Below are 24,012 nucleotides of genomic sequence, written 5' to 3'. Positions count from 1 at the left end.
CCGGGTCAGAGGTTCGGGAGAAGGCGAGGGAGAGCACACCGAACATTTGCTCTGAGGAAAAAGTCAGACAAGAGCTGGGAGTCAGATCACAGGAAGATTTCAGCATTTCCCAAGGATGTTTAGATGAAAAAGTTGTGTTCACTCCTCCCCTCCATAAAAGTACCAATGGGCCCCCCAGGGAGACAGTAAATTTCAGGTGTGAGATCAACCAATAACACTCAATTTTTTTTAATATACATAAAATACATACATTTTTATAGAACATTGTTTTCCTTTTACCCTTATATTTTGTAACCACTTTTGAAATAATGCAAGTGATCTTTCTTTAAATATAATTTTTACCATGCAATCAGTTCTAAAAGTATAGAAAACGATAGAGATTAAAAAGAGGGAGGGACACAGTGCATTCCAGTTGACTGGAAAATGGCGTGCTTTACCTCTCGTATTTCATGGCCAGCTCCTCTGTATGACTGCAAGTCCTCCAAGATGCCTTCTGCATCTTTTAACACTACATTCACCTGATTATAAATTTCCTTCTCGGACTCTGTAGGCTGGGCATCTAAACAGCAGGAAAGCACAAGAAAATTCACAGTCACATGAATTTTTTAGTACACATATAACTCTAAATCCAAATTTCTAAAGATGACTAACATTTATTCAATGTTAACTCTGCACTTCTTGGAAAACATTGATAATTTTTCCATAGTTCTATACTTGAACAACTAGCCTCAAGTTTGTAAATATCACAAAGTAGAAAGGGAACACCAAACATTATTTATTGTAGATACAAATAATGACTTGGTATATTAGTGAACTTGAGAATTATCATTCGAATTTAAATTGTGATGGCACGAATAACTGGCTTTTCATTACAGTCGTCACTGTCAGTAATGACTGTAAATTCATGAGTAATGATCTATTTTAATGCTAGAGAAATGAAAGGCCTAATATATCTTGCTAATCTATGTTTAAGAATGAAATGACTTTATTCTCCAATAAAGTTAATTTAATGACTGAATATTGATATAAAGACTTTTGAAAGAATCCTTTCTAGATGTGCCCTTTTCTAGGGACCACTTTAAATTCTATACCAAATGAACTTCTCTGTTGATGAATACAAGGTCAAGATTCCAGCGCAGAAGAGTTCAAAGTATGAAACTGCTCCAGAATCACTGGGCCGCTGAAAGCTAGGTGCTTTAGCTGCAATATTATCACTGAGCTTTTTAAATGCTAAAGTAAAAACTGAGCTCCTCAGTCCTTGAGGATGAGGAAAAAATGAAGAATTACAGTTACAAAAAGCATGACAAGGAACACAAACATATGGGTATTTCCACCACCTGCAGTGTTAGCCACAGAACATATGTTAATGTGACTAAATCTAGCTTTCTCTCTGCTAGAAATTCTGTTTTTAATGATGTGGTCAATTTTTCCTAAGGATAAATCTTTTCCATCTAATACATTGCTTGTGGAGGGGATAGGGCACTCTGTGAGGAAACTGAATTTTTCTTTATCTTTTCAACTAGGCCATGCTTCTACAGAGACGGCATAAAGCATTTAAAATGATACACATTATAATTACCATAATGTTTTAGAGGAATTATGCTGGCAGAATTTCTCCCTACTAAAATGTTCTCTTATGAGGGTAGGGAAGGGAGACCAAATTTATAATTTGAATTAAGAACATGTCTGATCTGTTTTGCTTACCTAATTTATGATATGAATTAAGAACATTTCTGATCTCTTTGTTATATTAAACTAATGCTTAAGAGTTTCTGTATCCACACCACCGCCCCACAAATACACAATAATCTGTATCTATTCCTTTCCTTAAAAAATTTAAGGAAACTAAGTTGACACATGAAACTAGGACTCCAGATGCCTAAATACTGTAACTTTATTTTGTGCTTGGGACAAGTCATAGTTCAATCCCACTTATTAAACCTGCCAACTAGTCAAATACATACCACATATTTTTTAAATCAACAATTACAGTACCACATTTTAATTTCAAGGACAGTACTACAAAAACATAACACAGTAACATTTACGTGCAAAGCCAACTTAGGGATTTGTGTTCTCACATCTGTTCCCTTATTTTAAAATTTCTTTTCAGAAATCATGCACTTTTTGAATGAAAATTCTATGACAAAATAATTACATAAGAGGAGCCAATTAAAAAAAGACTGTGTCCAAAGTTATACATGTTTTACTAGGAGTGAATAATGATATTTTTGCTAAATGACTTTAAAATCAGCCTGTCATTTAGCAGTAATATCCTCTCACATTTAGCCAGACCTTGTTCTCCAAAGTCATGATTTAGACACACACTTTTAAAAAGTACATCTCATAACTCTTATACTTACACTAGGCGCAGCAGAGAAAATACTCTTTACATGCAAAAACAGCAATTTTATACTTTTTCACGTGGGCTGTGAAACTACAGACATAACATCAGTAGGAGACACATAGTTTAAATTCATGAAGAGGGAATTCATGACAAAGGACAATATTTTGACTGTTATAAACCAAGAGGTATTTATAAAGTTTGCAATTACTATGCATTTTTGGTGTGGTGACTAGTTTTTAAGATAAAAATGTGACACTGAGACTTACAGACAAAGAAACATTATAAAGTAGATTTGAATAGACCTTGGGAGTGATCACTGATTATTAAAGATTTAATAAGTAACAAGAAACTTAAAAACAGAGGCAAAGACTTCTGTTTCCCCTAAGGGTGGGACAGCCCCAGCACCACACTGACTGAGCAGTTTTAGCTGCCACAGGAGAGTCACATTGTAATTTTGAAAGCTGCTGAAGACTGCTGTAGAAATGAAGACAAACAGAAAATAGCAGACAGGTAAGCACTACTTTACCGACAGCAAGTCATGCAAAAGGTGAGAAACTAGGGAGGGGGAAAGATTATGTAAAAGAAAGCATTTGTTTAAAAAAAAAAAAAAAAAAAAAGGTATCATAATGCACCCAAGACTTGTCACTTTGATTTTTCAGAGCAAAGAATGAAAAACTGTATTAGTTGAAGGAAAAGCCTGCCACTTAGCCAGCTAACAAAGGGATAGTCGTTTGATTGCAAAAGGATGCATCTACTACTGGAGTAGGCACAGTGCTAATTCATCAGGCTTCTTTAAAAGCTGCTCAAGGGCAATTACAGCATGTTTCAGTTGTTCAGACTGTTTGGAGGTAAAATTCAATATTGTACAATAATAATTTCACTCCACTTTCCTAAAAAGAGTTGCTGAAAGTAAGTGTTAAAATTGAAGTTGGGTATGGGAGAAGGGAAATCTGTAATACTCTCAACAATAAAGATTTTTTAAAAACTAAAGTTGTTATGGTACAAAAAGAGGCAAAGATCAGCTACAAAAGAAGGAAGATAAAAAGAAAATCACATGAAAATTATAACTGTGATTAAGGATGCTTTAATCTGGCATCCATTCATACATTCGCTCAATAAATATTTATTCTCTAACTCCATAAATTTCATCAAGGAAGGGCTCAATATATAGTACATGCCACTGAATGGCATGCAAACTCAGTACCGAGCAGATTTTCTAATAAAATTGTTGCATGAATGAGAAGATACCAAGGTGGTAGATATAAATATGCCTCCAGCATGAGTTAAAGGACACCATTATGCAGTTTCATCTTTGAACAAATAAAATCCTGTATCATTTTAGAGGAAAAAAAATATAAGGACAGACCATAAGAATAAAAATATTTCAAAGTACAGAGCAAAAACAATAGAAAATATACAAAAGGGAAAATGGAAAATAAAGTTAGCCTAAAAAAGTGGATACCAATAGTTGTAAAAGATGTATGGGGGGGGGGGGGGGGGGGAGACACACGGACGACGACGACACAGGTAACACAAAAGACACAGAATTAGAAGAAATATATGATTAAATGGAAAGGCACTAAAATAAAGAATCATAGGAAGTAAGGTTCTATTTCTCATTTACAAAAATTCACCTATTTTTACACTCTTACTGTGGTCTAACTGAAAACAGTGTAACTTTGTACATACTTCTCCAATGTCCTTCACTAAATTTGCCTGAAACGTTCTACTGCACCTCCACAAACCAATTCAAACGTCACCATCAGAACGTCCACTCCCTGCAAGGTAAAGCCAGTCCCTTCCTGAGCTACACCTAGGATGTAAACTACACAAAGCTTATTATTAATCTGCATTTCTATCTACCCCACTAGACTGAGAACTCTCCAAAGGCAGGAGCTGTATCTTTGCGTCCCTGGCACCTACTTGTGGGCAGGCGGGAGGCTTGGCATAAATGGATGCTGAACTGAAGTGAAAAATAGCATATTGTGTGCACACGCTAAAGTTAAGGCAGAGTCTTTATTTTGTACCCTTAGGACTCCATTAAATCATGTCTAAGATAAACCTAAATTACAATAGTAACCTAAATATTGCTGTTCATCTAGAAATAAACAATGCAGAACTTGTTATTTTATTCAATAAAAGAATGTGGCTTTATTCTCTGTAATCATAAGGAACTGGCACATTAAATGTTGACCATTTTGACCCATCTCATGGGCGAAGGTCACTCTAGTAGCCAAATCATAAGGTAAGCTTTCACCAAAAAGTTTTGTTAAAAAAAAAAAAAAAAAAGACGAATGAAAGATAAAACTGATTAAGAATCATAAGAAAACATACTTTAAAAATCTAAATAAGAAATAACAGGCAAACTCTGGCCTAGGATGCAGAATGTTTTCACTAAATTTCACTTACAGTATACCAGCAAGTGTCAAATCAAGAGTTCTACATTGGCTGATATAGGCAACAATATCATTCTTTAACTTATAGCTGCCCGTAACAAGTTAATTGTTGTTGTTAGCAATTCCGACCTTTTCTTGGCACTAAATTAACTATTTAAATTTAAGGATAACGATCCAAACCTACTCCAGATTAGGAAACCAAGGCCAAATAATATTTTAAGCACTACAGTAAACTCATGCTTCTCACTGGACCACAACCTAAAGCTCGGTTTATAAAAAGATCAAGTGCCAAGTCTTGAACAAGATCTTGACTGTGTCAGAGCCAAGATTCTGCAAATGTAAGGAATTGAAGACAGAGTAAGAGGGAGACAGAATAGCAGAAAAATATACATGACCAAGTTTGAAATAGATGCAAATAAACTAAAATACAGCTTTAATGTAAGTTGCCTCATCTGAAAGAATAACCTTTAAGTCAGCAATCTGCTCAACATCCCCAAGCTGATTAAAATTCATGCTAAACATGCACTTAAAACAGTCTTGTTAAATTGTTGAGAAGGGTCAAGAAAACCAATATTTATTTAACTACATGGTTCCCTAAAAACCCACAATTTTTTATGGTCCTGATATTAGCATTACTACTCTTCGCTAGCCTGCATACACTACCAAACTATTAACAGAACATTGATAGGAATGTAATGAAATTAGAAAAATATCAGAGACCATAAGTTATTCCATAAGATGTAGAACAATAAATTAATGTGTGCATAGACACTGTCCTGGTTTCAAGAAAAATATTTAAATTATTCATAAAGTAGAATGAATTGCATAATATCACATAAACTAAATAAAAGTTGATGATGAAAAATGCAGTGACTCTCTGGGGATTTATTTTCAGGGATTTGTTTGTTTTTAAAGCCAGAAAAGGTCTTAAGGTTTAAGTACTTAAATATCTGTTCAAATGTTTTAACCTTAGTGGTAATGCAAGAGATCGCACGATTTACAATCTAAGGCGCTCTCTTCACCCTTTCCTAACAATTTTCTAATGATCAGTTAAAATAGCAACATTCACGCTAATACACCAATTTAATATCATTGTTCTTGATTTGACAACCAGACAAGCTTAAGCAATACAGACAGACAGCCAAAAATGCAAAAGCTTTTCAACATGCATGGGGTCAATGACACTTACCTGCCACCCTTAGACCATATTACAATAGGTCATGCAACATAAAACAAACAGAAGGCAAATTACTTAAAGGTCTGTGAACCCATTATTTTCTTTATATTTAGAGTTAGAAAAAAAAAATAACTCTTGAAATAAGTACATATAATGAGTTTCTTAACTTTTCAAATTAATTATAGACAAAGATTAAATAATTAAGGTTCACACTTACCTTTTAATATTATGCCCAAATAAGCTTTGAATGGCCTTCAAGAACCGATTTGTATTAAAATACTTCAATAGGTATAGAGTTAATATTTAATTTTTCTCAAATGCAATAATTCCCCTCAAAAATTGCTTCTATTAACAAATTTCCGCTGAAATTTTTTCATATAAGAATCTTAAATATTTTCATTTGCGATCTCAAAGTGTAAAAAATGCTCAACTAAAGAGATACCTCTTGTAAAAATTCAAATAAAAGCATTTTACAATTTAGTCTATAAATAAAGGATTTGCAGTTCTAGAAGGCACCAGAAATTTTACTCAAACAATTCATAGCTCAGTCATGCAAAGCAGTTAAACAGATGGCAAAGTGGAAACATTCATTTAGTGCAAGACAAACGCAGTCTACTGCAGGCAAAGAGAAAAAGATATAAAATCATCTTCTCACTTTCAAAATCAAGGAAAAAATTTGGCCCCTGCTCAAGGTCTGTGCATGTCAAAACTTTAAGAAGATTCCCCATGTTAAGGTACCTGTCAAGACAAGAATGAGAAAAGAGAAAATATCCCTTTACAAAAAAGAACATTGGAAATGGATTTTTTGTTTCAACAGCAAAAGGGAAATGTTCATTAGGCCATGAATTCGTCCTTCAGGTACCGAGCCTGGGCTCGGGCGACAGCACACTGGGCTCGCATCGGCTGATGTGGAGGACCTGGAGGTGAAATGTGGCTTCCTGCACGCAATGGCACAACTGTTGCTCTAATTCTTCGCAAAATTCTCCCAAGACAAGTCTCATCAGTGGCCTTATAATGAAAAATTCTGTAAGTATTCCAATAGTGCTTGTATTCTGGAAAAGAAATTTCTGATCAAGAATTACTCACGTGTAATCTTGTTTAAAATTGCGCCGAAACAACAATTTGTTTCAAAGCCAAATATCAAGAGTTTTGGCCACAGCTCACCTCTGCATTTCATCTTAAGAGATTAGAATGTTAAACTTACTTCCTGTATGCCATGCAATAAAGGGCTATTTCTATCCAAATTTGGGTTTGTAGCGGTGGCAGTTATTTAAGTCCTGATTCTGATGTGCAGCACACTTCGACCGTAGCTGCCGCCGGTGGCAGGATCGTGAGCAGGTCACCACATGTCACCACGGCATACTAGCAGAATGTTCATCATAAGGCTCCTTGCTTCATGGACTAATGAAAGGACAGCACTGGCTACAGACTCACCATGATTTTAGCAAATGAAAAACTAAAGAATTATACGTATGATGGTGATGTTTGCCTATGATTAAGGGAAAAAATCATGCAAATTTTGATTCCCCATCCTTTATTAACAAATGTTCTGGCTGGCCTTCACTGTGGTGTGAGGATCATTCACCTTTCACCTTTACCATTATGCACCAGCTGTGAAGGGCTAAAGAGACTTACTTTCAAAGTCCAAGAAAAAATGTGCTGCATTGTGGTCTATGTCCCTGGTTAGCACCTTAATGAGATTACCCATGCCAGCAAACCTAAAAATAAAAATGGCAACATCATTTAGTTCCAGTAAAAAAGTTTAAGCAGAGGCCTGGGATTCGGCAAAGGCTGGCTTGCTCGGAATTACCAACAGGTGCAGGTCTATGTGCTCCTGGCACAGAAAATGTGGCACAACAAAAGCACAGGTGGCTCTGAGTTTATAGCTCTTGTCCTCTTTTCCACAGATCAAAAAAAGTTACATACAACAAGGCTGGAAAAAGATCAGATTTTTACATATAATTTGAAATATTTACATTTGATTAATCCATATTAGGTTACTTCTTTATAATGTTTGAAGCATATATTCTCAGTTTAAATGAACATCAGAATAGATTTGTCAAGTAAGTAAATACTGAGACCATATTTTTAAATAACGGGTAATTTCCTTCTGTAGATCATATCCTTTGGGAATACAAGGAAGACAGTATTCAAATCATACTTAACCATTCAAGACTAAAGACAATTATCAATAATCTACATAAAAATTTTTACCACATATAAAACAACATTTCTTACATTTTCTATACTCCGAAGATTAATCAAACATTTTATTATTTACTCAGACTGGTTATTCAACAATATTAACTAGATACAACCATACAATGTATATAACTCAAAAGTTAACATAGCAAACCAGTACTAAGGATCCAGCAATTACCATAACACATGTTTGCAGAGGAAAAACAGTAAAAATAAGGTATTGGCGTAAATCCTGCGCAAGCATTTGCCATGACTCAGTGTGGATGGATGTAGAGGGCAATGTCAGGACCATCAGGAAGTCAGATTCAAACCTGGAAGGGGCAGTAACTATTGGGAAGTGAGACTACAGTGCACAGATATTCCCCCACCCCAATCTCAATACTTTTTCTCCAAATATGGAACTGCTGGCAAACATAAATGAAACAAAACATAAAAGCAACAGTATTTTTTAATCAATGAAAGAGTAACTTATTATTATCCCCATATAAGAGTTTGAAAAGAGTCAGTGCTTCTGGCCACCTGTGCTGATACCTCTTCCTCCACCTACTCCCCAGACAATGGCCTAAGTCCCTAACTTTCTCCCCACAAAGAGAAATAACAGTTATTTGTTGGACTGACATATACATTTCTTAGAAAATTTTAAGGACAATCTAATTTATTCACAAATACAGTAAATAACGAAGGGTCTCCTTTCTTTCAAAACAATCTTCTCTCAATGGGAGGTAGGGATCGGTCTTATTTTTTATATCAAAATCCCTATGACACAGAAATTACTAAAAAGATTTTGTACAATGTTTTACACAAATGAATTAGCTGAGGTAAACACTAAGAGGAAACTGTTTAATCTTCTCTTATACCTGATAAAAAATTTAATAATGCCAAACTTTTACAGTAAGAAAAATATAAATACTGTTCCAAAATCATCAATCATATCCAAACAATTACTTCAAGCTGGCTACTAAATTTATTCAATAAGTTTTAAGAACCATTTAGAAATGGACTATTTCACAGATTTAATTTTTAAAAGCTTTCAAATATATATGGAATTTCTGTTTCCAAATATACAAACTCTCTCACTAGCAAGAAATGAGACCAAATATACAATGAATGGATTACTCTAGTCCAGTGGTCGGCAAACTGCAGCTCGCGAGCCACATGCAGCTCTTTGGCCCCTTGAGTGTGGCTCTTCCACAAAATACCACATGCAGGCGCACACATACAATGCGACTGAAACTTCGTGGCCCATGAGCAGAAGTCGGTTGTTGGCTCTCAAAAGAAGTTTCAATCATTGTACTGTTGATATTTGGCTCTGTTGACTAATGAGTTTGCCGACCACTGGCCTAGTCCTATGAGACCATCGACAGTTGCTGGAGGGAGGGGGAAGGGAGATGTTAGTTTCCTTACCTTTTTACTTGTATGCCACAGGTGATCCTCAGGAAAACACTGAAACTAGCCAAGTCCGTCTGCTCCACCTTCCTACCTCCCCTTCACCATTTAGTCCTTCTTTCGAGGCATACTAGCCAAATGTGACCCTAACCCCCTCACCTGCTTCATACTTGGTCTGATATGTCCACTCTCCACAAGTACTCAAAATTTTAGCATTTCTTTCCTCTTCAACCCAAATAGACTGTTAGGTCTGATCAAATAATGGAATGACACCCTCTCCCCTGGGAAACTGACCTGTAGCCCATGTCACAACGAACATTCCCTTTCCTTAGACCACATTCCATTCGCTAAGACCATTCTCCTTCCCCTCCGGACTTGCCCAGGATCCAGACTGCCCAGAGAATTCCCCTCTGAAAAAGCCCAACTAGAGTCCTTTAAAATCTCTAACTCCCTGGTACCAAGCTGCTGGTGTTATTTGGGGTTCAGCCCATCTGTTTCCAGATAATCTCGTAAATTCATATTTATTGACCACTTTTGGCCTCATGCATACCTCCTTTGGCGACCCTAACAGACTCTAAGTTTGAACTGGCCCAGTGTACCTAGTACAGTTCCACAACCTCAGCACTATTAAAACTGGGGCCTGTCTCATATTGTAGGATCCTTAGCAGCAGCATCCTGGGCCTGTAGACACTAGAGGCCAGTAGTAACTCACCGCACAGGTTGGGACAACGGAGTATAACTCCAGAGATTGCCAAATGCCCCTGGTTGGAACCCCCAACATAGTACAACAGCGGCCCCAAAGATCTGAAAACAGTTCATTATGTTATCAGCGGTCATATCTTTTTTTATAAGGGAAAAAAGAAGTAAAACCACATCCTAATCTTACATTGTTTTACTCCTCAGCCAAAAGCAAAACAAAACCTTCCATCCCCTCGGTGTGGCTGGTTGCGATGAATACGACATGGTGGCGATTGTTGGTTCTGGTCCACTGTCAGACTGCCTGGATTCAAACCCTAACCCTGCCACTTCCCAGCTCTGGGACTTGAGTCAGGATTCCTGACTTCTCCACGCTTCAGCCGTACAATGTGCACAATAATAAACATCACCGCAGCGGCTTCAGACACTGACAGGTGGGTACAGGACGCCTGGCATCTCCTTGCTGCTGTGGTATGGCCCAGGCAGAGCCAGAGGATCTGCTGGAACAGCAGAGCCTGCGGAATGCGGCTGCGGAGGGAGTGGCAGCCTGGTTTCCTGCCCACCCCCCACCCCCAGCAGCCAGGCAGTCACACAAGAATGCCGCCAGCATGTAGTGCAGCTGAGGCCCCTGCAGAGGCCCCAGAAGGTGTCCTCATGTCCCTGGTTTGTGATCCCATTAGTTCCCAGGTTCCAGCTGCCGTTTCCCTGTTTAGCTGCTAGATTTTCCTCAGGTTTTAAGATACCCTCATTTCTTTCAACCAACTTCCCCGTTACCTTTTAGCTGAGCTGGGCTTTGGTCATTTGCATCTAAAAAGAGTTCTGACTAATAAGACTTCTAAACTTCAGGTGAATACATAAATCTGCTACAAAGGATAACAATATATATAAAATATTATATACAACTTGGTCCAAAATGCTACTGATTTATTCTAGAAGCACTATTTCAAAATAAGTGATAAATATATTTAGATCAGCATTTAGGAGGAAAAGCTAAAGAATTTTCTTTCAGGTTATTTTTATTGTAATCCTTGAACTCAGACTAAATATTGTAGATATTCAGTGAGTAGGCTAAGGAGAAATGTAATACAAAGACACCAAATGTAGTTCACTTCCGGTGTTGGTGACGTTTCTGGTAGAATTTGCAGCACGCTGGGTTCAGAGCTGGCTATGTAGTATCTGGAAAGGAACTCGCTCTTCCTGGCCGTCGGTCTGCGGCTGGCTGAGCTCACAGAGGCACTTACTAACTACGGCAGACCATTCCCCACAAAGCACTAGAAGTTTTCGTAATTAAAACCGAAGCCAAAGGAAACACAACTAGTTCCCTCTCTCTCTAGAAAGTTCCCACCAGATGTGGTTGCTTTCTTTCCCCTTTAAACTCCAGGGCTTTCCAATGCTGTCTCCTCTGCCGGGAGGCTAGTCCCATCCTTCCTCAGGCCTCCGCTCAGTGCCCTCTTCAGAGAGGCTTCTCTGGTCACCTATCAATGGCAGTGGCGCTCCTCCCTACCCCCCCATTACCTCCTGTCACATCCCCCTGTTCCTCTCTCAGCACCACGGCACCATCTGAATCACTCCTTGGGCGTCGGTTTTCTACAGTTGTTTATAAACTTAATATAAAGTGGGGGATGAGAAGGAAGCAAAACTCAACATTGACTAGCTTCATTCTAAATCAGGATTTCTTAAACTTGGAACTATTAACCTTTGAACCACACAGTTCTTTTCTGTGCGGTCTGTCCAGCGCATTGTAAGCTGTTTGGCAGCACAGGATTCCACCCACCAGATACCTGGTCACCTGAGCTCACAGCACCAGTGTGCCCACCAGTGACATTTCCAATACCAGGGACTGCCAAACATCCCCTGGGGCAAAAGGGCCCTCCCATTAGGAATCTCTACTTTCAGTGAACGTCCTACTTTGCCCAGCAATCTGCTCCATACTCCCGTCAGGTGACCATTCCTCAGGCTTTTTTAAAATCTCCTCAAACCTCCAACAATTCAGCCTCTAGCCTCACATTACAGTTTTTACCAATAAAAGAAAAAGAAACAACAGAAACAACCACTCCTGGTTTGAAATGCTTTGTCCATAGACATCAATGACAAGCTACTGAGCTCGCCCAGCACACTGCTCCTCCAGGCCACGCGTGGAAGGCTTCCCTGACCAAGCCATCTGTCCCTTCCCCTCTCCCGTCACCGTCACCTTCCCAAATGCATGGGCACCACACACGCTCACACAGTCACTCCTCTGGGCACCTGCCCTCTGCTGCCGGGGAGCCCGAAGAAGGCAGGCCTTTGATTTGTCTAGTCCTAGAACGATGCCTGGGGTGTTGGAGGTAGCCACAAATGTTTGCTGAGTAACTGCGTAATTAGAAACCCACCAAGAAACAAAACTTGGTAAAGTTATAGGAGTGTTCCAAGGAGGGGAGAGGAAAGATACTGACAACTGAAAACTAAGACTTTTCTTAAAAAGGCCTTAGAATTTAAAAAGAGGTCACTGCCTTCCCAATCAAAGAGATGAAGACAGCCTCTCTCTGCCTCTCTCCCTTTCTGTAAAGGCCATAAGCTTTGTGTACAACTATTAATAATTTTTAAAATGTTGGTTATTAGGAAAATCTGCCCTTATGTTGTATGTTCAGAAACTATAACACAATGTAATATATTTTGCACTAGCAAAAATATAGTGAATCACTTTCATAATTCTTCTTCCAAACTACCAGATATGTTGGAATTGCTTTGTCATATAAGCAGCTATTACAGGTTAAAACTCTGCTTTAACATTTAAAAAAGTATTAATATTGTACTCCGAAGATAATAACAATGCCAACACAAAAAATAATACTAATAGGCAATGGTTCTTTCAGAGAATGTACTGTAATTCATCTGCTGAAACCTGAAGAAATAGCCAAATTGAGCAATTACAGAAATATCACATGGCACATGCTAGAAAGTTCTTTCTGATCAACCCACTACACAGCAAATAATGCAAGGAGGTGAATGCAAAGTTGAAAGGCAGGTGGGAACTCACACAGTTTTGCTGTCCGGAAAGCCACTTACCTAACTCCAACTCCACATTTCTAGATCTCAGGTGATTGCATAGAGCAGCAGGTACAAGCTGAAACAGTAGACACCTCCAAAAAATTCAAATGATTCCAACAATCTCACATCAGCACATATGCTTCTGAAAATAGTCTCCTTCCCCAAATATGGCACAAAGCCTTACTGTAGAACTACTTCTATGAAACTACAACATCACCTTCTGAAAGCAAAGATGGATTTAATATTGCATATGAACAGCAGCGTGACTATAAACAGGAGAGTAAAAACAAAAAATGTTTAATATGTCCAACCTTCAAAATCTGACTATTAAAATTAACACTGTAGTCATTAAATTTTGATAAATTCCCATATTTATTAATGTATCTGAAAAGCTTATTGTATGACGACTTTGGCCTTGGTCGTGGCTGAATATTGACTTGACTGGCCCAATGTTTATTTAGTGCACCTCTGATACAAGTACACAGAGTGAATCTTCCACAGAGTACAGAGTAAATGTTCAATAAAAACCTACTGAATTAACTGTGCATAGTGGGATGCAGTGGCACCACTTTTCTGAAGGATCGGCTGAGTACACAATTACTCAAAGGAGAGGCATAATCACACTTCCTTCTGAGCTTCTGAAAAGGTGCAACTCACATTGGGAACATGGCAGCTGAAGGTACTGAATGGACTAACTTCATGAAAGACGTTTAACGCCACCAAGAGGTGAGAACCAGAACAATGGAGGTAACCACTCAAGCAAGTCTACCAGTAAAGCATCTGCAGGAGCTACCCAACAATATGCTGTTGTCTCTAGTGACTACAGCGCCAATGCACATCACACCTTAGCCTTCTTCCCACACCCACTTCACTTCCTTCTTTCCCCTTTCTTCTCCACAAGAGAAGTAGCTAAACAGTACCTTTTGTTCCAACACAGTGACCAGCAGGCAACAAGTACTTGTTCATTAAGTGGCATAGCCAAGATCTCTTCTTCTCTTGCTCTTGTTTTCTGACTTGTGTGTAAGCGTGCTGGAGTAGAATCTGAGCCCCCCAGGACTTCCACTCTCTCCCCACTCATGGTTCCACTGAATGTGATAAAGTAAGCAGGAGTGACATCCCTCCAGGACTCCATATTCCCCGGGTTTTCCTCCACTTGTACCCCTAGACAATTTGGGCAGGAGCTATCCAAGAACCAGAACTCTGAGCAGCAGCATGAAAATGTCCTTACTGTTGTACATGCATAAGTGAATGCTAAGTGGTCAGAGGTGGACTGTGACACTTACTTTCCTATTACCTCTCACCCCCAAGCCTATCCTAAATCTGCTCTGTGATGTTGGGACTAAGTGCTGTAAAGAGTAGTTCCTAGACTTTGCCACTGACTCCTCATTAAGTTCCATCAATGGGAGGGACTAAAAGCAGAGTGGCAGATGAGAACAAAGAAGGTCCCTCTCTCTGTTTTTCACATCCCATCAGCATTTCCTGTTGGCAAAAGACAGGCACAGCTCCAGGCTCTGGCTTCCTGTGGACTGGAGCAGCAGTGCAGGCCTAGCCCCTGCAGAGGTCTGAGCTTCCAGACTTACGGGGTAGCCCTCCTCCTCCCTTTTGTTCCCCTGGCTTTAGAAGTGGTATTTGCTTCCTGTGGTTACCATTAATATCTACGTTACCTCAGGTGACTAAAAAAGAACTGTGTATTTGGTCTTCAATCCCAGCTCCTAACACAGAGCTCCTAATCCCCTGGAATTTCCTGGGTGATGGAGGCTCTCATTTTAATGAGGTGACTCTTGGCAGGCCCCTAAAGAGCTTCAAGATAGAGGCTCCTTACCAGAAAGAGAAACGCCTGATTAGAGGGAAGCAGCTTTCAGCCCCAGCTCCTACCTCCGGGAAAGGGAGAGGGACTGAACACAAATGGCCAACGATTTATAATCAGTCCTGCCCACACAATGGAACCTCCATAAAAATATTTTTTAAACCCCTAAGTGACAGGGTTGAAGATGGTCCAGGTTGGTAAACACATCGGCATGCTAGGAGGGTGGCACACCCAACTGCACAGCACTCCTACGCTCAGGACGCTTCCAACCTCACCGGATGGACCTCTCCACCTGGCTGTGCATTTGCATCCTTTGTAAAAATCCCTTAGAGCAAACCCGTACTAGAAAGTGAAGTGAGCTCTGGGAGCCATTATAGCAGATTACTGAACCTAAGAAGGAATCATGGGAACCCCCAAATCACAACTGTCGGGTCAAAGTGCATAGGTGTAGGACTTGTGATTGGCATCTGGGGGGGGATGGCAATGTTGTGGGACTGAGCCCTGAACCTGTGAGGTCAGCACTAATGCCACAAAGTAAGTGTCAGAGTGAACTGCTGGACAGTCAGCTAGTGTCCTGAGAGCTGGGGTACTGGTTGAGGGGGAGGGAAGAGGGGTACGGGATTACCCCACACATTTGGTGTCAGAGGTGCTGTGAAAACACATGCTCGAACCTCAGACTCCTCTTTTTGCTCAGGCTTCCAACCCTCATGTAAATCAATCCATATGTTAAATCCCCAATTGTAAACACCTACCAAGGTATCTGCTGTCCTGGCTGAAATATGACTGACACAGAAAATTCTAGACATCAGCTGAACTTTAATCTTACCAACAGTATCTACTGTCATCGGGTACTAGTGTAGCTATTAATAAATCTATCCTTTGGTTCTCCTTCCTTGGCAAAATGGACAAGAGATGCAGGAATTGGGCATTACTGGGTGCTCAGCTGCACAACATCACAGTAGCACTAAAACCTTCCCATGCATCCCTAGCACGTGTCAAGATCAACATATTAAATTAGTCTAGTAGCTATATGGAGTTAAGCTACTTGCCTTACAGAAATGTGACCTAAATGGACGGTGCAATGGAAATTGGGAGTCTTGACTTCTAGTCCCGACTGTATCACAAAATTCGTGCCTTCACACAGGTCAGTTTACTTGTCAGACTGCACCTCTCCCAGCTGCTGGCTGTGATGCCACATGCTAAGCTGTGTCTTTCCTAATGCTGACATCTAGTGGATACACTTAGATTTAGTATTTTAAAGTGAAAAATCTTACTTAAGCTATTTTAAATAAAGACTCACTAGAATGCCTGGCCATGTGCAACAAATATAGTAAACTAGCCCTTACACAGAAGAGAACCATAATAAAATAGTATTACATCAGACTGTTGCAACATCTTTGACTGATTCAGAGATAACTAGTATTAGTGCTCTTCCATGCCTCTAGCCATTAAAAATTAAACCACCAAGGCAAATTACTGCCTCAATTGCAAATTTAGAACAAGAAAGCAAAGAACTGCTTCCTGCTATATCTCCCAGCAGGTAGAGACACAGGGTATGAGAAGGGCTAGTTCAAAGTTCCAAGGTAAGTAATTTAGAAGTGCACAGAACGGTGAGTGTCGGAAAGAGAAAAAACAAGCAAAACTCAACATCACCCACTTCACAAGAATTTATTATGGTTTCCCTTGAAAAAAATATGATTCTATTATAAGCAACCACCATTAAGTGCTCTACTTTCAGCTGACTTAAATTTTAGACTTCAGTCAATTTTTAGAAGCCAGCCAATAATAAAATGATGCGCAATTAATCAACATACATCTTGCCCTCAAGAACCACACAAAACTTGTATTAAGCTGAAATTTGCCCACTTGTTAATTTCTCCTCTTTGGTACCAGTTCTCCCTGGCCTCCTAGAATCAAACAAAACAGTACCTGTGCCACCTGAGAACCTATCAAATATTTGAAATATCTTACTATATATTAAACTGAGGTCAAAAGAAAGTCATCTATCTATCAGGCTATATACATCCACTCACACATGCAAAAAATTACAAGCAAGCTGTCTCCTGTCTAGTAATTGTGAGGATTAGCTTCTGAAAGAGAATAAAGTTTAGGAGGAGTTACTTAGGAAATACTTGCCATCGGACCTTCTGTTTAAACAGCCTAAAGGAACTAAGGGCATAGAACCAGCTTTCCTGGAGTTGGACTATAATTTCATCTTTGTAACCAAAGCATCTGGCAGAGGGCCTCGGATGCTGTAAGCACTAAACAAAAGTAAAAGTCAATGAGTGAGGTCTTACTGTGCACCATATACTATACTAAATAGTATACACACAGGATTACCTGGTAAAATCCTCAACCATTTTATGAGGTTGATTAGCATTACAGTCCTCATTTTACATCTGAGCAACCTGAAGGAAAGAAGGATTAAACATCTGGCTTCAAATTCACCCCAGCAAATCTGGGTCCCAACAATTCTCTTAACCATTTTGCCATACTGCTTCTTAGTCATAAATGAAAGTACACATAACTCATCCAAAAAGTTTTCTAATATTTCAATTGTTCCTAAAAGAAATTTCTAAAGTGGAAATAAAATTGAGATTTTAAGAAAGAAAGAAAGAAAAAAAAAATGATGACTAGAAAAAGATGACGGACAGTACTACGAAAAGTCCTTAAAGGTTTCCCTACCAGGTGGTTCTGTTTGAGCCTGGCACACTGATGGAACTGATACAGGCACTGCCACACGTTTCCCTTGTTCCTGAACTGCAATTAAAATCATTCCCTTAAATATATTATACCTCCTCCAGGCTCATCATAATCAAACAGATCACAAAAGCAAAATAAATTTTCTCTTCTTGGTAATAATATAATTTTTAAGATATGTACTTAAATAACTCTACATTTATAAATCAGTATCTGGTATTATGCTTAAAAGACTCTAACAGAGGTCATTACATTTTGATATTGCAGAAAAGATAGTAATTATAACTGAATGTTTTCATTGTATCATTTTTAAAAATACTATTTTACTTCAGTTGGACTGTGGAGACAGATTCCCTGTGTAAATTTAAAAAGCATACTCCATGACTATTTTCAAAGGACAGGCGGATACCTTTCACTAAACAGCACTGTCTAAGAGCCAATTTACTACCAATCGCCTCCAACAAAAAAACTAAGATTAACAAAACAAAAAAAAATAGGAGGTATTCCATTTTCCTATAGAGGAGTTTATTAATTTTTAATGGATTTTTCAAGCCATTAAAATAAATATAGAATGCATATATCACAAAGTTTTCTGAACTAAATGTTATCTAATATCTATAGCTTTGAAAGTTCCACACACAGTTTCAACCCAAATATTTAAACTAAAGTTCAATTCACTTTACTGTGAATATTTTCACTACATGTCTGAAGTTATGAGGAAGGAAGTGAAGGGAATGAGAAAGGATACAAAATTCGAGCCCAGAATATAGGGTTCATGAAGTGACTTGAAAACATGTAGCTCAATTCTCTGTAAAAGGAAGAAACTGAAGACTAGAGAAACTTGGCGACTTGGGCGAAAGCAGCAAGTTCGTTTTTTGAAAGTAGGGCTTAATCCACTGACCTTGGCAGTGCAGCTTTTGAGAACAACTTTAAAATATGGCATCAGGGTCGGATCACACTGATAGGACCAAAACACCCAAAAGCCGGATGTCCACAATGTTCCCTTCAAAACAAATATTAGTGCTGTTTTGCCATCAACCAAATTTCAATAGATCTGCAATTCTCTTTATTGGTAGTCAGCTACAAGGTGGTAAACACATTCAAATTTAGTGACACCACTCTGGGACCTTCCTAACTTAGGCTGGCACATCATCGCTGTAGAGCTCTTACTGCAGAAGTAACTGAAAAACACTGTGCGTGTGTGTTTCTGTGGTAGGCAATTGGACATGGCAGAGCAAGGACCATGGACCAGGTACAGGAGGTCACCATGTGGAAAGGTCTCAGTGCCTATCAACAGGCAAAACCGGGCAGAAAAGGACCTTGCCCCCAGGGTAACCTTTCCTCCCCTAGTTTATCGCTGGCCATGCAGTTCAGACCCCTTGACCTTTCATATCATAGCTGGTCATGAGGTTTGTATCCTCCCCTGACCTTTCCTCCCCTGGCAATTTGCTAGTCATGGGGAACCATAAAAGGGGCCACAAAATAGCTCTTCAGCATTAAGCTCCCAGGACATGAGGATCTGACCCACATCAAACACATCCAGGCCTCAGCTGTGTTTCAGCTCCAGACGCAGAGAAGCAGCAACACCAGCCAAGCCCCTCAGTCAATGACATCAGGACCAAGTGCCTGGACTAATGACCCCGCAGACCAATCAGTGGAGACCAAGACCTCGAAGTCCTGCCACCTGGAAAGCTGATGAAGATCCTCCTCTGGACCACCCCTGGCACCCCCACCCATAAGAGCCCTGGGGCCTCAGGGAAGAGCCACTCTCCCTCTCCTCTTCCCCCAGGGGCAGCCCCTTCACCTTTCTCTCCTAAATTCCAAGACCCTTCCTTTGCCTTTGTTACCTGTTCCCTGGGCCCTTTTCTACCACTGCTCACTTCTACCTCGGTGACTTCCTAAATAAGCTTTCTCTTATAGTCTGAGTCTGGGCTCTGAATTCTTTCTTGGTCTTAATTCAAGCAGAGATGGTAGAACCAAGATCCACTCTGACTCCACTGGTCCAACATTCTGGTGCCGGTATCGCCAACGTTTCCACAACACAAGCACCAGAGCACTTACCATCTGCATCCTCCCGCGGCAACGAGTGATGGCATTTCTCTGATTAACTGTTGGCATCTTGAACTATTTTATGTTAGCATGTGTAGTTCATGTTCCTGAAACTAGAATGTGTGTTCTTCGGAAGCAGGCAAACTGCAAGGCTTAACACATCTTCTACACCATTTTCCACAGAATGCTGTTTCTGTGATTATTAACCAGCAAACAGAAGTTTCTTCAAAGCTATTTCAAAAACTTCTAGCCCACACCATCAGGATATTACTTAATGTATGGATGTATAATGCTACTTATTTAAGATTAGTGATACAGAACATAAAAAAAAAAAAAACTACACTTATCAAATATGACAAAGAAAGGTCTGGCTGATTTTCACTAAAGGAGTTCTTAATTTGGGATCCAGGAAGAGAATTCAGTGCCCGTGAATCTGGATGGGAAACTCTCACTAACCCATTGGTGGAAGTTAGCTATTCCTTCAAGCAAGATTACAGGCAACAAACCAAAGAGGTATTAGAAATATCTATGAACTTGTCATCCATAGAAATCAGGGTAATTTCAAATTACATTACAACTACTGCAAACTCATTTCTACTTAAAAGTACAGTATTTAGCAGAATTGTCACCTAAGCTTATTTTCTAATGTCAGAAGCATAGATATTAATCTACAAAATTCTGTATTTTCAATATTTGTTAACTATTTCAATATTTTCTGGTTCCTTTTTAATCTATGTATTTTACTTCATAAAACAACTGTCAGAATCACTATTCTGAGGAGGGATGCACAGGGCCCACTGATGACCACGGAGTCATGGTTCCAGAAACCGGGAGAGCTCTGCACTGTGGCCCACGGCGCAGGCGAGGCTCCAGCCGCAGGCCGCCAGGGCTTCCACGGGGCCTGAGTAAAGGGAGGCACCTTCTGAAAGGAAGTTTCCCTACCTATGACAGGAGGAGCACCAGGAGAGACTTACGCTGGACACTTCACTAGAAAAATTACACTTTCAAATACCCATTGACTTGTTAGAATTAAATCAATTAATTACAGGACTACAAATGTTTGAGTACTCAGGACTCATTTTAAAAAGGACCAAAACCAATAATTGGTAGAATTTCCATTAAGAGGTATGGAAAAAGTGTCCTCCCTTCTTCCAAATAAATTCATAAATGAGTAAATAAACATACTAGAATTATGGCGTAGACCTTTTCTGATCAACCATACTAGTGATAGCTGAAATGACTTAAAAGGGAATTTACAAAACATACCTCTACTATGAAAAGGGAGCTGTAAAAAAAAGTTCTAATTAAATTTCATTTCCCCACTACTTCCTAGACTAAGCCAGAAACTAAACACTGTAGGGTATTATTTCCTAAAGACATTTTTAGCAGTTTAATATACTGTATGTACAGAACATTTCCTTAAATTATGTTTAGCCACTGTAGTTTTTAATTTAAATCATAATGTTTGTTTGCATTTGAATAATAATTTCCCCCCAAAGACATATTTACCTTCAGCCAGTGCTGGTGATTCTGCCCTCGTCCCTCTACCTGTTTAAAGAAAGAAAAAAGGAAGAAAGTCTAAAACATTACTATACTTTAAAACCTCTTTATTTTATTAAAACAATGAAATTCATGAATGCAACTACATATTACATGTATATGCTGTGTGTGTGTGCATGTGTGTGTCTCTCCTTGGATTTACAGAGGACCTACTAAGAGTAAGGCATTATATTACACTCTAGAAAACACCAATAGTTCTTAAAACACTATAGTAGTCGCCCTCAAGACACTCAAAGACTAATAAGTGTACTAAGAAAAGTGCACTGTTCTCATTATAGCTTATGAAACAAGGTAATAAGGGAAAAATTAGTAATTCTTTTTTATTCTTGTAACAGGGGCTTAAAATTATTAAAAGAGGTATCCTATATAATAAAGAGCTAATATGCTAATTAGACCGAACAGCAGAACGACCTTCCAGACTAAGCTGGGGCTGCGAGGGCCAAGCCCCTTGCACAAATTTGGTGCATTGTGCCTCTAGTATTTCTATATTCTATCACAGTTTAAGTTCCTTCAGTTTCAATGCACTAATAAAATATCAGGTTTATTACAGGTGTGAAGACTGTATTCCATGACAATAATCTATTATTTGCCAGAGGCAAACCTCTGCAAACTAATGACCCCCGAATGCTGACATGCCCGGCTCAGTCCAGGTCCTCCCCTCTCCCTGTTATCTCATTTCATTCCATGGCTTTACGTACCATAAATACAGTATATCTCAAACGTATTTATTCCATCTCAACATTTCTCTAACGCCATACTCTCATACCACTGCCTGCTCAGTACATCCACTGAGATTTCTAATAGACACCTCCAACTTAACATGTCCAAAGCTGAACTCACCTTCCCCTCTCAAACCTATGGCTGCCGACTCCCCATCTCAGCTGATGGACCTCTAGCCTTCCAGCTGCTCAGGTAAAATCCTTGGCTTCCTCTACAACTTCTCTTTCTCACACATCCCATATTCCATCAAACCTTCAATATCTGGAACCTAAATGCCTATTATCCCATCTCCTATTACTCAAAGTTGCACTAGCAGCATTAGACCTATTCTGTGTTCAAGAGCCTCTGGAATGGACTGCAAAGTGACCGCATGGGGGGTCGGCAGAAATCAGGCTGCGAGTGCCAACCAAGGCAAACAAACGTGTACCGTATGCTTAATCTAAGGGTGCCACTGCTACTAACATGCCCTGCTACTGCGTATACTTGTAAACAGATTTTAAATGTTATTAACTAATTAAGGGAATTCTCTAAATACTCAGGAAGCCAAAAGAGTGTCAGAGAGCTACATTTGGTTAATGAACCATCACCAGTTTACGACTTCTGCTCTAGAACTTTGCGTTGTCTATAATTTATATTAATCATCCTAATTTTTTACTTTTCTCTACTAGTTAGGAGATGAATTGGAGCTGTTTATGTTCAAGACTTAAACACTCTGGTTTTCCTCAAAAGCTCCTCTTGGATCAACGTTACTACAAATGGAATGAATAAACACTTCTTGCTTTTTCTGCCAAAGGAAAACTTCCTTCCCTAAGGCTGACTGCAGCCACCCAGAAATAAACACAACAAGTGGCTTGGCTGGCCACCTCCTTACTCTCATAAACCAGAGGGGGAAACTGGTGCCGCTTGCATAAAACCATAGAGGAAAAATCCTATTTATCCTGTCTAATTCTTAATAAATCAAGAAGTAATAAGACACTATAATTGTTATCATCCTTCTTAATCAAATGTCAGGGCATAAATAGTGATTATTAGATAGCATGTAAATTAGATAATCCAGGCATTTAAAATAAAATTCCCAAGTTCAGAGATTCTTAAAAATTCTTTTGTCTCCAGCAAAACATAACAGTTATGACTTTAGAACATTCTGTCACACGTGGACAGTTCTGCAGTATTTCAAATGATGATACAGAGAGCCAGCTGGTTATGCAGCTTCTTTGGTGTATGATAAAAATCTAACTCAATTCCATTTGTTTAAGTTCCCCTTGACATATGCAAAGCAATCTGAAAAACCATCTTAGAAACAGAATAAAGCACTTGAATTAAAGAGCCTATTGACCGTGTTTCCAGATCAAACATTATAAAAGTGCATTTTTATATAGTAATTCCAACAAGTACAGTATCTGAACTTCAGTTTTAGACCTTGAAAAGGTTATTCTATATCCATTTGAGAAAAGAAAACATACAAGTTTATGAAAAATTGAAAACAAAAGCCGAAACTGGTTTGGCTCAGTGGATAAAGTATTGGCTTGGGGACTGAAGGGTCCCGGGTTCGATTCCAGTCAAGGGCATGTACCTTGGTTGTGGGCATATCCCCAGTGGGGGGTGTGCAAGAGGCAGCTGATCGATGATTCTCTCTCATCAATGTTTCTAACTCTCTATCTCTCTCCCTCTCTGTACAAAATCAACAAAATATATTTAAAAATATATATATATATTTTTAAAAAAGAGCAAATGAGAAGGATCAGTCCTACTCCCCAATAATTAAAATTGTGTGGAATTGGTTATATATATAGTAAGGGGACGAGAACAGAGAAATCAGAATAGGTCCAACTGTGTATAAGTGTAAAAAAAGTATAACCACCAAATATTTACAGAAAGTCTATTGTGTGTATAATAACAAAGTAGGTACCTAGGAGATGCAGTGATGAAAAGAGCGCGCTCTCTA

General features: G+C 39.1%; 1 protein-coding gene across 10 annotated transcripts in view; it reads right to left on the bottom strand.

Annotated features, from left to right (window-relative positions):
- The window catches only part of CYRIB (CYFIP related Rac1 interactor B), a 71,492-nt gene that overhangs the window by 17,120 nt on the left and 30,360 nt on the right, over positions 1 to 24,012 (bottom strand). For 2 of the 10 annotated variants that reach the window (XM_036437554.1, XM_045581301.1), the window contains exons 2-4: positions 21,297 to 21,335; positions 6,576 to 6,658; positions 438 to 559 (exon numbers count right to left, since the gene is read on the bottom strand). In XM_036437554.1, coding sequence (XP_036293447.1) covers positions 438 to 559; positions 6,576 to 6,648 — 195 coding nt within the window. In that variant the 5' untranslated portion in view covers positions 6,649 to 6,658; positions 21,297 to 21,335. Of the gene's footprint in view, positions 1 to 437; positions 560 to 6,575; positions 6,659 to 7,555; positions 7,639 to 21,053; positions 21,069 to 21,296; positions 21,337 to 24,012 lie in introns of those variants that run through there. The other 8 variants (XM_036437560.2, XM_036437556.2, XM_036437558.2 and 5 more) reach the window with 8 other exon arrangements.

This window comes from Pipistrellus kuhlii, unplaced genomic scaffold (assembly GCF_014108245.1).
Source record: "Pipistrellus kuhlii isolate mPipKuh1 unplaced genomic scaffold, mPipKuh1.p scaffold_m20_p_14, whole genome shotgun sequence".
In the NCBI taxonomy this organism is placed as follows: Eukaryota; Metazoa; Chordata; class Mammalia; order Chiroptera; family Vespertilionidae; genus Pipistrellus; species Pipistrellus kuhlii.
This window is presented reverse-complemented; position numbering and strand designations above follow the sequence as displayed.